This window comes from Achroia grisella, unplaced genomic scaffold (genome assembly GCF_030625045.1).
Source record: "Achroia grisella isolate CSIRO2021 unplaced genomic scaffold, CSIRO_AGI_Agris_v1 utg1581, whole genome shotgun sequence".
In the NCBI taxonomy this organism is placed as follows: Eukaryota; Metazoa; Arthropoda; class Insecta; order Lepidoptera; family Pyralidae; genus Achroia; species Achroia grisella.
In genome coordinates, this window is record NW_026712659.1 from 766347 (window position 1) to 781951 (window position 15605).

A 15605-nucleotide genomic window follows, 5' to 3' on the forward strand; every position below is an offset into this window, starting at 1 on the left:
TCTGTATATCAACACGCCAACCTAACCACAGAATAAAGAATTGTTTAATTTGCTTTTTTATTTCTCTTATGCGGTGTTTTGTGAAATTGTCTGAGGATTGTCTTGTCAGTTCTCATCTCGAAATCACTCCGAACTGACGGTAGATTTGACATATCATAAGAGTCTGTAATAGACCTACACGAATAAAGATATTTTCAATTTGAATTTATCTAAATAATTTCAGAGATTACTGGCTAGTCTTTACAATTATTTTTATACTAGCTGTACACGCGACTTCGTCCGCATGGAAATTAAATTTATTTTCCTAAAATTAAGGTGGCCTAAGTTACTCCTGATTATATCAGCTACCTGCCAATGAAAGTCCCGTCAAAATCTGTCCAGACATTTCAGAGATTAGCCGGAACAAACAGACAGACAAAAATGTCATTTGGTGTATGTATATAAAATAAACAAAATAAATAATAATTGGGAAGTTAATTTAGTAACTTAGGCTATTTTTATTTTTTTATATTTATTTATTTATTTAGGATCTAAAACAGGTTCACAATTAGAAAACAAATATTATTGGTAGTATAATCAGGACTAACTTAAACTACCTTTATTTTAGAAAATTATATTCATATGCATGTAGCGAAAAACTGTTATTTCAATATTACAAACAGACACTCCAATTTTATTTATATGTATAGATGACAATGGAATGGTGCACCTGACTGCGCCTTATTATGACCATCCTATTATCATCAGATGGAGATGTTCAGTAATAGAATATTATGTTACCTGTGGTCATAGCTGTATAATAGAAATAACCAAGAAGCGTAGCGTGCCTTGGTGGGGCCCCGTATAAAAATCTGTTTGGGGACCCTTACGATGAGTAAAGATTTCTCACATAAGAAAAAAAATTGCATAAAATTAAAAGAAATATTTATTCATCTGTGACTTTTTTCAAAATTTTTACAAACAATCCAAATTAAATATACACTCTCCCTGCCTTTTTTCAGCAAACTGATTTATTAAATAATTTATAGGTGATACGAGAAAAAAAATGCTTTTATTTCCTTTTGTCATTTGTGAAATAAACAATAATAATTGGGAAGTTAATTTTGCTTACACATGTTAATTGATACGGTTGATACGCCCCTGTAATATTCAAATAAACTTAATAAGAGTATTATGACAATCATATTTTTTTATTCTACCACTCATTTGGAACGACTGATCACAAGAACGAACAAAAAACTAACAATAAATAATATTACATATACCACAGATAACATAATATTACATACATATACTAAATATAATATAATATTTAGTATATGTAACATTATGTTGTCTGTGGTAGCAGTAAATACAATTTATTCTTTCAATACTTACATCATATCACATCAAAATTGTATAATTGGTTTTTACTGTTGCTAAGAAACAGTAGAGTACAAATATTAAATGTTAAAAATGTTTTTAACATTTAATTATTTTTTTTTTCTCTTCCTTGGCAAGAGGCTAGTGTTGCCTATTATGCCACTAAAACAGGAAACGAGACGGGATAATGGAAAGGAACGGGTTAAATTTTGAATATACTCGGAATTAGTGATCATGGGTTTTAAAGTTTAATGTTATTATGGGAAATAAAAGACGCAAGAGATTTATAAATTATAGGATTAGGATGAGCTAATAGCTCATACAATGGATACAATGGATGAAGGAAAAGGAATTTCTAATGAGATGAGTGTCTCTATAAATGAAGAACGATCGTAAGAGGAGCAGGAAAACACAATATGATTTAGATCACCCACATCTTCTCCACATTCACAAATTTAATATTTGTACTTATTTCAAAAATGGCGGTTCAGAATACCGTTATAAAGACAATCGTAGTAATATTTTATGAACAACTGTAAACGCAAAGGTACAGTACCATACAGCCTAACCTTCTGTATTGTTTATTAACAATTTTATAATTTGAATTTTTCCATGGGATATCCTTTAACTCCCAGACCGATTACCATGAAGGTGGCTCCACTCGGTGGATCTTGCTCTCTATCAATTGTGATATTACCAGTTGTTACGAACAGGATATCACGATTGGGGCCCCCAAAAGCGACAGAGGTGACCTGGAGCACCGGTATGGGTACCTTTTGCAATAATTTACCAGTTCTCGGGTCTATTTTTATAACGCAGGATCCTTCAAACACAGCGACCCACAGATTCCCGTCAGTGTCTATGGTGGCCCCGTCAGGATAGCCCTCTATATTGTTCTCCTTGAAGTCGAAAATGTATTTGAGGTTAGCTGAAACAATATAGTAATTAGTTTACATTTACCTCATAAAAAATCATTGATACAATTAGATTGTTGATTACATAATTTTAGAAAAAATATACCTAATAAAAATAAAAACATAATTTTATTTTTGTTGATTGATTTTTTGATTGTATGGAAGCTTTTTTTTTATGAAATCTTCCAAATTCAAATTCGATACGTTTTGTTCAAATCGTCGCACGATATAGGACCTTTCTTTTATCTTTTTGAAACTTTTATTTTAGATCAAAATTGGTTTTTCCGGTCGCAATCTTTTGAACCATTTTTTAAAATATTGTACACTAAATAAATCCACATAAAAAAAAAATATATTTATTTATTTAAAAAAAACCCAGGACGATTAGTTTATTCCAACCAAGAAAAATCGCGAAAATTAGGGATTTTTTGGAGGGTCACACTGAGATGATCCCTTAAATAGATAATCATAATAATACTTCAGGACAATTCACACAGCGCCATCTAGACCCAAGCTAAGCAGAGCTTGTGTTATGTTTACTGGATAAGTGATATAAATACATTATTTTTTTTAAATTAAATACATAATATATATATATAAAAAACCCAGACCGATACAAACAATTATACTTATGAACACAAATGAATATGACTACCATGCGAGGAATCGAACCCGCAACCATCGTGTGATAAACCGCTAGTCCACCGACGTCGCCAAATTTAAGTAATTTAACAAAAATAAAACTTATTTACGTTTGCACTACTCTAATGCTGACTAATGCTCTCCACAGTTGATCTTTACAGCTTCACCGGACGGTAGGGGGCGAGTGCAGATGGTACTCCAAACCAAAGGAAGGACTTATGGAGCGCCTGAAGGACAACTCCTACCTGACGGATACGACTTTAGTCTAAGGGCACCGCTAGGGGTTCGAACCTCGGCCGTCGTGATTTCGATCCCCGTTTGAATTGGAGATAGATACCTATCTATAACATTAATATATATATAACCTATACGACTATACATATAAATAAAAGTGGAGTGTCTGTTTGTAATATTTAAACATTTTTTACTATTTTTGTCTGCTATCTGTCTGTTTATTCCGGCTAATCTCTGAAATAGCTGGACCGATTTTGACGGGACCGTTTTTTAGCAGGTAGCTGATGTAATAAGGAGTAACTTAGAAATGATAGTAGGGGCTGTATTTATATTCCATTTTTTGTATATAAAAGTAGTATATAATTTCATAGTATAAAACAAAGTCGCTATGGCTGTCTGTACCTATGTATGCTTCGTATGAAAAAATCTTTTATTTCAGAAAAATAAAGTTAAATTCCACGCGGACGAGTCACGGGTACAACTAGTATATATCGTCGGTTAAATAGACTAATGGCACTATTCAAAATGTACATTTTTTTTACAAGACTAGCATTTAAAGTTATAAAATTTATTTAAATTATTTTATTTCTTTAAATTTTAAATTTACACAGAAGTGTTATATATCATTATAAAAGTGTTTAGATAATGATTAAGACGGCGTGGTTAATTTAATCGACGACATATAAGACCTATTGGAGTCAGATACCTGTTCAGAACAGCAGTAGACCAAGATGACGGCGTCTACAGAAAAAAAAGGTATTGAATCACTTACATATATCTCCTGTTTCGACATCGTAATCATATCTTCTGATGTTCAGCTCCATAGTATCTATATAATACATGGCCTTCTCTTTCAAATCCCACGCCAGCCCGTTCGATATTCTGATTCCACTGCACAGTTTGGTTACTTCGGTGCGATCTAGTCTGTACAGAGAGCCCTTCGGTTCAATTTCAGTTAAAGATTTTTCGTTTGGCAACACTGTACCTGTAAAGTATAAGTCAAAAGGGTATTTTTTTTTAATGGATGATAATGGAATGGTGCACCCGCCTGCGCTAACGGTTTACGCTGGGGGCACCAGTGGAGGATGATAGATTGAGAATGATCTTTCAAACGGTATCGAACCACTTAGCTTGAGGCGAGACTTCGCATTGCTTTGTGTGTTCTACCGAATATACAACGGTCTGTGTTCTGATGAATTGTTTGACATGATGCCTACGGCTACCTTTTACCATCGCACCGCTCGCCATCGACAGGGAATTCATACCCACACGCTGGAACCTAAGTGGTCTCGGACAGTGCGGTTTCAGAGGAGCTTCCTCCCGCGTACATTTAGATTGTGGAATGAACTACCTGCCGAGGTTTTCTCGAGAGACTACAGCATGGGGTTTTTCAAGAAGGGTATATTAAGGTTTCTTAAGGGTCGGCAACGCGTATGTGACACCCCTGGTATTTCAGGCGTCCATAGTTACATCCTTGTTTGCCACCTAAGTGGTATAAAAAAAAAAGGAATTTATCACGATGGTTTCCAGGGAGTGTGGAGTCCGCGTGGAGGTCAACCTGACATGGTACATCGCTAGCAATGGGGTCATCAGTCCACATTACTAACAATTTCCTTCCTCCGAAGTCAAAGGGTACATACACCACAAAACAAACATATGGCAAACCTAGGCCTGGGCAAGGCCCTCTTGCACCTGTTAGAGGCCCTGGGCAATTAGGATAATAGGATCCCTATGACCATAGTAATAAAGCACTATTTTCAAAGACATTTTTGAACATGACTCTATAGATATGTATATGGGGATGTCCTACCTTCAAAACAAACCAGGCAAAATAATTTTAAAAAGTCGTTATGTGCTGAAGTGTTCATTTCTTGCTGGACATTTATAAAAAAATCAATAAAACGAACAAGTTGACCATAGTCGATAAGCATTTATTAAGACTGATTTTCAGGCGAGAATAGAGTATCGGTTATCTTTTAGTAATGGAGTTGGGACTAGACTAGAATAGGGGGCCCCAATCCATCGCGGGGCCCTAGGTATGTGCCTAGTGTGCCCAGTGGGGAAGAGGGGCCTGGGCCTGAAAGGGGTTTGTTAGTAATGTGGACTGATGATCTTATTGCTAGCAATGTACCATGTCCGGTTGACTTTGACGCGGTTCCCCCTGGAGACTATCGAATAATGACCTCATGCGCATCCTATCATCCTCTACTGGTGCCCCGCCAGCATAAACCGTTAGTGCAGTCGCGTGTACAATTTTACATTATCATTCCCAAAAAATGTACACCCAGTCTACACATATAGAAGCTTCACTTCAAAGATGTGCATTGTTTCTACTACTTACCAGCGTAGAGTCTCCCTCTGGGATCAATCTTGCCATCGTTGATCTGCGTCGGCCCATCACTGTATGGATCCAGGTCTACCAGCTGCCGCACCACCTTTGCGGGAGTACCATCCTCACCGTCCCATTGAATTATTACGAACTTGTTTTTAAGGCCAATTACGAATTGGTCCAGTGTATCTTCAACGGGGATTATAAATCCGATATGATCATCTGCATTTGAAACGAGAATGTTAATACAACAGTCTGCATGTGAAACGAGAATGTTAATATACTTGTCTTCATGTGAAACGAGAATGTTAATATACTTGTCTTCATGTGAAACGAGAATATTAATACAACCGTCTGCATGTGAAACGAGAATGTTAATATACTTGTCTTCATGTGAAACGAGAATGTTAATATACTTGTCTTCATGTGAAACGAGAATGTTAATATACTTGTCTTCATGTGAAACGAGAATGTTAATATACTTGTCTTCATGTGAAACGAGAATGTTAATATACTTGTCTTCATGTGAAACGAGAATGTTAATATACTTGTCTTCATGTGAAACGAGAATGTTAAAATACCCGTCCGCATGTGAAACGAGAATGTTAATATACTTGTCTTCATGTGAAACGAGAATATTAATATACTTGTCTTCATGTGAAACGAGAATACTAATACAACCGTCTGCATGTGAAACGAGAATGTTAATATACTTGTCTTCATGTGAAACGAGAATATTAATACAACCGTCTGCATGTGAAACGAGAATGTTAATATACTTGTCTTCATGTGAAACGAGAATATTAATACACATGTGAAATGACTTGTCTTCCTGTGAAACGAGAATGTTAATATACTTGTCTTCATGTGAAATGAGAATATTAATATACTTGTCTTGAAACTTGTGAAACGAGAATGTTAATATACTTGTCTTCATGTGAAACGAGAATGTTAAAATACCCGTCCGCATGTGAAACGAGAATGTTAATATACTTGTCTGCATGTGAAACGAGAATATTAATACACCCGTCTGCATGTGAAACGAGAATGTTAATATACTTGTCTGCATATGAAACGAGAATGTTAATATACTTGTCTGCATGTGAAACGAGAATGTTAATATACTTGTCTTCATGTGAAACGAGAATGTTAATATACTTGTATTCGAGAATATTAATATACTTGTCTTCATGTGAAACGAGAATGTTAATAATATACTTGTCTTCATGTGAAACGCGAATGTTAATATACTTGTCTTCATGTGAAACGAGAATGTTAATTCACCCGTCTTTATGTGAAACGAGAATGTTAATACAACCGTCTGCAGGTGAAACGAGAATATTAATACACCCGTCTTCATGTGAAACGAGAATGTTAATATACTTGTCTGCATATGAAACGAGAATGTTAATATACTTGTCTGCATGTGAAACGAGAATGTTAATATACTTGTCTTCATGTGAAACGAGAATGTTCATTTACTTGTCTTCATGTGAAACGAGAATGTTAATATACTTGTCTGCATGTGAAACGAGAATATTAATACACCCGTCAGCTGTAGACTGATCAATAAGTGTTATAAACTAACTAGAGAGTTAAAAGATGCTCTAGTTGTGAAAGTTTGTGTGTGGACGGATGGATGTTTGTTACTCTCTCTCAGCAAAAACTATGGAATGGATTTTAATGAAACTTTACAGTAATATAGCATACACATCAGAATAACAAATAGTACACGCGCGTAAAACCGCGGGCACAACTAATTAAACATAAATTAAAATGAATACAATAATTCCGAATTACATATAATATATATTTGGAAAAAACGTAAACATAAAAGTTAAAGGTAATAAAGGATCATTATTTACATATTGTTACTGCAAAATTACATTATTTATTCAGCTGAATATTATTTCGTTATTTGAACGATTCATAGCGTATGTTAAAATAAAGGCATGTCAATACCTCATTCGGCGCGGGGCCTTTAGACTTTTATTTCACGTTGCATGTACATAGTATGTTAGTCTGTAAGGTGTTAATAATATGGGTAATGTGGACTGAATTAAATAAATAAATAAATTACCCTTGGTTTCGAGTCTTTTCAGATCTTTTACTCGGAGTAGATTATGCACAAAATAAAGAAAATTAAAAATAAACATCTTTTTGTTGCTCGCAGTTTTACCCTTGTGAAATTTATAGCCTATAGGTACGTTATTATGATGTATATATAATGTATATATAACTGTAGAATTATATCAAAATCCGTTCAGTAGTTTTTACGAGAAAGAGTAAGAAACATCCACCGACTCTCACAAACTTTCGCGTTTATAATATTAAAATAATAAGCTGTTCAGATAATTGGGAGTAAACTTGGTAATATAAAATGATAGATGTACCATTAAATTGAGTTTTTTATAGCATAGGTAACAGACGAGCTAGCGGCGTACCTGATGGTAAGTGATTACCATCTATAAGTACCCGCAACACCAGAGGAATTGCAAATGCGTTGCCGGCTATTTATAAAGAAATATGCTCTTTTCTTGAATGTTTCAATATCATATAAGTTCGCAAATACCATTGATGCAAGGTGTTTTAATGGAGTTGTGGGTGGCAAAAAGTTTTTGGAATAACGCATGGCAGAGATCATTCAGATGATCAAGATAATAATAATAATAATAATCTCAAGACAATTCACACAGCGCTATATAGACCCAAGTGAAGCTAAGGCTTGTGTAATAGGTACTGGACTACTGATACAAATATATAGATATTTTTTTGTAAGTACATACATATTGTACATAGAACACCCAGACTGATACAAACAATCATACTCATGAATACTAATGTTTGTGCTTCGCGAGGAATCGAACCCGCGACGATCGGAAGTAAGGCGGTGTAATGGCTGGTATTAACATACCATCCAGATAATCAGGATGGTATTCATGGGATAGAGTCGCCTAGATACATCAAAACAATAATTACATTTAATAATGTCTAATAAGACAAATTCAATATTGTGTACTAAGCACTGCTGTGTCTAAACTGTGTCACCCCACCTTTCATTTTCCTATTGTCATTTAGTATATAAGATCATTATTTCTATGTACATATTGTCAGTCTATTATCATCTGTAATATACATCGTCTCGACCAACAACATCGTATTATTCACCCGCAACAGTATTAAACATACGTACCAACTTTTGTTCTGGTGTGTACCCCAGTCGCAGGTACGTATTTGTGAATGGTATGCTCAACTATGCTGACAAAGAATAGCGCTTGCTGTCGATCATCCCAGTGAGGACCCTCTCCCAGCAACAAGGGTTCCGTGATCTTCTGGACTTGTACTGACATCTGCAGATTCAATGTCTACGTATACAGGCAACGGTTTTCTTCATGGATGACAATGGAAAGGTGCACCCGCCTGCGCTAACGGTTTACGCTGGCGAGGCACCAGTGGAGGATGATAAGATGACCATGAAGTCAGGTCAGTTTACCCATCGATGTGCTAACGTGTCACGATGGGCTAACTGATCTGACCTCATGCTCATCTTATCATCCTCCACTGGTGCCCCGCCAGCGTAAACCGTTAGCGCAGGCGGGTGGACCATTCCATTATCATCCAAAAAAAAAACCATGATGGTTTCCAGGGGGAACCGCGTGGAGTCCAACCTAACATGGTTCTTTGCTAGCAATGGGGACAGATCCCATTATTAACACATTGTTTTACGGACTATTGCTTAAGCACACCCCCACAACTCCCCTCAGTTCGATCCCCGTCAAATTCAAACGAGGAGTTTTAATAAAACCCAAACTAAAAACGTTACAATCTTTGCGTTGCTAATTAGAAACAGTTTGAGGTCCGGTTTTCATTATTGTAAAATATTATGGTACGCTTTATTTATTCAAATGGATTTACAAAGAAATGTTGAATGACCTTCATCATTGAACCTACACCGACAGTGAACATCTGTGTAAAGCCAATGTTACAATAAATGGATGTTGTTATACAAAAAAGGAAATAATTTATTTTCAAGAATAATAATAATAATCCAGGACATTCACACAAAGCGCTATCTAGATCCAAACTAAGCAGAGCTTGTGTTATAGGTATTAGACAACAGTTTATAACCTATAGGTTATTTTAATGTATAAGCTATATTACTGTAAAGTTTCATCACAATCCGTTTAGTAGTTTTTGTCTGAAAGAGTAACAAACGTCCATACTCACACATCACATCACTCACATATAAACTTTCGCGTTTATAATACTATATAATACTAGCTTTTGCCCGCGGCTTCGTTTGCCTTAATTTATCCCCTTGGGGGTGGAATTTATCAAAATCCTTTCTTAGGGGATGCCTACGTCATAGTAGCTTTATGCATGCAAAGTCTCAGCCCGATCGGTTTAAAATTGACAAAGTTTCATACAAACTTTCATCTTTATCCTTTTGGGGGTAGAATTAATCAAAATCCTTTCTTAGCGGAATTAATTAATCAAAATCCTTTCTGCCTGCATGCCAAATTTCAGCCCGATCCGTCCAGTCGTTTGGGCTGTACGTTGATAGTTCACTATGTCAGTCACCTTTGAGTTATATGATTTAGATTACATACATTTATTTTTTGTATCTGCACTTTATTTTATTTAAAGTAATATCTGTCGCTTTGATTTTTTTTTATAGATGATAATGGAATGGTGCACTCGTCTGCGTTAACGGTTTACACTGGCGGGGCACCTGATAAGATGAACAGTCACCATTGTGAGAATTTATCATGACAGTTTCCAGGGAGAACCGCGTGGAGGTCAACTGACGTGGTACATTAATTTTCTGTTATGAGTGCATATTACTTTTTTTATTTAAAGTAATATGGACTCATGTCGCTTTGATTGTGGCGACATTCTTTTAACCCATGTCTTATAATTGGTATCCTGTATGCAGTTGCGTCATTAGGTAACCAAGGGCCCTCGGGCAAATCAAACCCCACTGCTCAGCAGGGGAATTGCGAAGGTATAACTTTTAAGGTATAATTTCTCTCAACTGAGTTGCCATGATTAAAGTCGGGTTCCAACCTGTATATTTATTTTGAAAATTTCATAAGTTCAGTTCGATTGAGATTTTCTGGTAAGGGTTCGAGGGCCACCTGAGCTTGACGGCCCCGGGCACTGCCTCGCCTAGCCCCTATGTATCTACGCCACTGCCTATATGTGTATTCCACAGTTTTATTTTCTGCACATATTACAGATGTAATTGTACTCATAAATACAAATGATTTTACCGTGAGAGGAATCGAAGCCGCGACTAACGGAAATAAGACAGTATGCTAAAAAGCTAGACCACTGAAGTCGTTAAACTTTCTTATAATGCCTGATATGGTAAATATTGTCACTCATCGTTACTTTTTTGCATTAAAAAGTAGTCCTTCCTCAGTGTCTGTACAAAATTTCATGTACATCGGTTCAGTAGTATTTGTGACAAAACGCAATCAGGCAAAGTTACTTTTGCATTTATAATATTAGTATATGTAAGTAGTAGGCACATTACCGTTTAACGAGAATCACAATTACTGAGAATATCTGTTATTCTCAATGTTGACTTCTTAAAAAAAATACACTTGCGCACTCTGTTTAAAGCTGTACAATTATATGTGAAATTATAATGTCACTAACTGTTTTCAGTAGTATACAATATTTAAATTAAGTGCAAATGTACACGTCTTGACTTCACAGTTAATACACTAATGAGAATGCGTGATTTCTGATATATAGTTAATGTTGTTATCAGGTGATAATGACAAATGGACTAATCATGCTCACTTGAGTATTTCATTGATTAGGTATCAAAAATTAGATATCAGTTAAGTTACGGAATAGAATAGAATAGAAAATCATTTATTCAAATAAACTTAAATTAAGCACTTTTGAATAGTCATAACAATTTGTTTTTTATCTACCATTCGTTCGGAAAGCTGTCTCATCACAAGAAGAACGAGCAAGAAACTTGTGTGTTGCTCTTTTAAATAATCCTTGTAAGTTTACATTTACAAGTCGAAACGTGTGAATACAAACTACCAACCAGTACTATTTTTTTTGGGTCAAATATAAATATATAATAAGATTAAATCAGTTGTAGTGATAAGAGCAGACCAGTCCCTACAAGCAGCACTCGTTCACGAGTATGACGGATGAGCCAGCCATCACTGCGCTCGACCATATTTTAGGGAGCCCAATGACCCGGTCCACCACGCCGCCACATGTCTGGACATTTTAGTGAGCATGACTACTCTATCCACTCGACCACGTCACAGCTACAAAAGATATTGTGAAATTAGAAATTAATCTTAATTTATTATTAGTATTTACATAACCTATTTGTACAACTAAGAACCTAAAATTAACAGGCTTAAAAAAAATATATAATATGATGACTAAAATATATTATTAAAAGGGGTCCCTTTAGGTAACGCTCCGAAGATACTGGCAGCGTTCCCTCTTTGAATAGCTAATCAATCTTAATTCAAATAAATATAAATATATAGCGCTATCTAGTCCCACGGTAAGCAGAACTTGTGTACTAGACAACTGATGTACCTACATAGAAAATACTCATAAACACCAAACGAGCAATCATACTCATGAATACAAACCCCATTGCTAGCAATCTACCATGTCAGGTGGACCTACACGTGGTTCCCCTGGAAACCATCGAGATAAATTCATGGTAAATTTAGCCCGCTGGCCTATCAGACCTGACCTCATACTTATCTTATCATCCACCACTGGTACCTCGCCAGTGTAAACCGTTAGCGAGGGCGGGAGTACCATTCCATTACCCTTAAAAAAAAATGTTTGCACCGTGCGAGAAATCGGCTCGTGCCCATCGGAAGTAAAGCGCTGTGAAAAACCACTGAGGCCGTCCAATAAAAAATATAACTACTTTTGCGTAGTGATTAAAATTTGATTGTTAAATATTTACGATTTTATTTCCATACATTTAAACAAAATCATAAAAAATTAAAGTTGATTACATAATGATTAAGCTTATACTTTCCGAAAAAGCGGCAGAATAAAAAAAAAAGTTTTATTAATTTATTGTTTGTTGCTTTCTTCCATTTCTGTAATAAGTTTGAGTTAAAAAAATGGCAGTGTCAATGTCAACTCACGGAAGGTACGAAGAAGTTTAAACGTAGACTAGGCTGTACGGTCTAAGGATCTTTGCCTTTCATCATTGAAAAAAGATGGACGAATATGGAAAAAAAATCACGGAAGGTACTAACAGAAAACATTAACATGTCAAACTTTAAAAACGTTGAATTTTATTGAAACTATTGAAATTGAACTCACGGAAGGCACTACTAGAAGAATCAGCAGAAACATTAGATCTCCGTTGCATTTTAAATTGTACTGAAACTGTAGCGCGGTGGTTATCCTCGCCATTGTAGCGTTATATATGTTGTGATGAGGTATCGCTGCATAATATATTTTTTATATGTAGATAGTGAGTACACAGGTGTAATAATTGTGCAAATTATTGTTCCTTTTTAAGTTTATTGGATAGTGTGCTATATGGCTTATTAGTAACACGTACATTCGACGCGGAGTCGTAACGCGGACTGGTTACACTGAACTTAAATCTATATTAGTGTAGATGTAAATAATGGAAGGATCTTAAGTGTTGACAGATATATTACAAGTGAAAAACAAAACAAAACAATTGAAATAAGGTCATCGTAATATGTTTTTCTCTTCCTTTCATCCCTGTTCGCAGTCATCTCGTTATCAACTCCCTTTCTTATCATATCATCTTTCACACAGTCCATCCACCTCTTTTTCGGTCTTTCTCTGCCCTAGTAACCTTAACAATTTCATTTTTATAGGAAAACTTTTATTAACTGGGCCGGATTTTACTCAATTACCTTTATATATTCGCCAGGTCTGAAAATAGTTTGTTATTTGCTATTATTTTTTCAAACTAGAGAGGACTTGCCTGTGAACTACGTGTAGCACTTGATTGTCTATACTTGCTTCATGGATTTGGGCTTGCCCTAACAATGGGGGATGCCTTACACCGTCTATAGGGCGTGCCAACGTTGCTGGAGTCACGGTAAAATCCTAACGCGATCTCGCGAAGGCAATAGCGCCTGTAGGTACGCCATCAAGTGTTTTTTTAGTGGGCAAGAATACCACACACCACCTAGTCACCCCTCCGTAAGGGTGTCAATCTTTTGGAGGTTATTCCATACGATAAAAAAGGGATCTGGGTTGGCAAACAATAAAACAAATAACATAATTGCTTCTCAGATAATACTTTTTAATTATATCTTTCTTTAAAGTCATAATATAAATGTATCTTTACAATTGAACACATCCAGATGTAATCTGTATGATACATTATTGAAAACTATTAAAATTACAAATATAATATTACACGTACATATATATTATATATTTCTGAAATACATGTAACAATCAATTTCTATATTGATTATCGCATGCCTCTTACTTGTTATACTGTAATTATTTATATAAAAAAACATCTATTAAAAAGAGCAACACACAAGGTTCTTGCTCATTCTTCTTGTGATGAATCTGCATTCCGTATGAGCGGTAGAATCAAAATATGACTATTCAAAAGTGCTTGTTTATGCTTTACATGTTATACTGTAATTATTTATATAAAAAAACATCTAAAAAAGAGTTTCTTGCTCATTCTTCTGGTGATATTTCCGAATGAGCGGTAGAATCAAAATATGACTATTCAAAAGTGCTTGTAATGAGTTTATTTGAATAAAGATTATTTCTATTTCTAAAAAAAATGGACAAGAAACTCAATTATGTTATGAATATTATAAACACAAAGATTTGTGAATATATATGAATATTTCTTACTCTTTCACTCAAACACTATTGAACGGATTTTGTTGAAACTTTACAGTAACATAGCTTAATTAATACACCAGAATAACATATAGTCTATAAATTTGAACCGAGAAACCACAGCTAATATTTACATAATTACTGTTGGCGACCGTCCGCCTCTCTCTTTTGATATTTTTATTATTTTTGAAGAGTACTTTTTTATATGTCATGTTATTTGATATACTTCAATTTATGTCTTTCGTATAGTTCGCAATTGCACATATTAATATATTATATTATTGCAAACTACGTGTTTTCATCATTTAGACACCCATACAGTCCACCGATCCATTACAATTACAGTAAATACACTTAAGATATATAGAAAATCAAAGTGAACACAGTTGCTAACAACTCCATTAGAAACAGTTTCATACATACGGTTGTGAATCATTTGATAGATACAGTGGATGTCACGATACATCGTGTTGCAATGACAATATCAAATGGTTCATACATAACGCCTTCACTGCCAATATAATCTGTTTCAAATGATGCAATTATTATAGTACATCTGTGTTACATAATCCTCAATTTATCAAGGTGTTATGTCCGCCATACAGGTACCTACATCTATATTTGTGTATCTGTCAAAGTACAGTATAAATCTGCCAGAAAAAAGATTTAAATGTCAAATAAAACAGTTCCTTTGCAAAAAAGCTTACTATAAAATTGAAGAATTCGTTAACGATAATAATGTTTTTATAGAAAAACTTTAAATCCATAGCACTGACAATATTATCTGATTACATTAATAATGAGTGCGTAGCGACTTCTATGTTGATTATCGCATGCCTCTTACTTGTTATACTGTAATTATTTATATAAAAAAAAACATCTATTAAAAAGAGCAACACACAAGTTTCTTGCTCATTCTTCTTGTGATGAATCTGCGTTCCGAATGAGTGGTAGAATCAAAATATCACTATTCAAAAGTGCTTGTAATGAGTTTATTTGAATAAAGATTATTTCTATTTCTAAAAAAAAATGGACAAGAAACTCAATTATGTTATTAATATTATGAACACAAAGAATATATATGAATATTTCTTACTCTTTCACTCAAACACTATTGAACGGATTTTGTTGAAACTTTACAGTAACATAGCTTAATTAATACACCAGAATAACATATAGTCTATAAATTTGAACCGAGAAACCGCGGGCACAGCTATTATTTACATAATTACAGTAAATACACTTAAGATATA

General features: G+C 34.8%; 1 protein-coding gene across 1 annotated transcript; it reads right to left on the minus strand.

The window, feature by feature from the left end:
- Positions 1–1853: 1853 nt before the first annotated feature.
- Positions 1854–12849, minus strand: LOC131841322 (regucalcin-like). The gene is made up of 5 exons (XM_059189645.1): positions 12820–12849; positions 8675–8831; positions 5494–5703; positions 3925–4137; positions 1854–2290 (listed from the first exon to the last, which is right to left on the minus strand). Exons 2-5 carry the CDS (start codon positions 8829–8831, stop codon positions 1956–1958), a joined length of 915 nt encoding a protein of 304 aa, XP_059045628.1. The 5' UTR covers positions 12820–12849; the 3' UTR covers positions 1854–1955.
- Positions 12850–15605: the final 2756 nt, after the last annotated feature.

Excerpts from the sequence above, each read along its gene's own strand:
- LOC131841322 (XM_059189645.1), bottom strand. The coding sequence starts at position 8,831 with ATGTCAGTACAAGTCCAGAAGATCACGGAACCCTTGTTGCTGGGAGAG. Across the intron at positions 5,704-8,674 it reads ACACACCAGAACAAAAGTTG|ATGATCATATCGGATTTATA; the intron begins GTACGTATGTTT and ends TTTCAAATGCAG. Across the intron at positions 2,291-3,924 it reads TGTCGAAACAGGAGATATAT|CTAACCTCAAATACATTTTC; the intron begins GTAAGTGATTCA and ends ATATTGTTTCAG.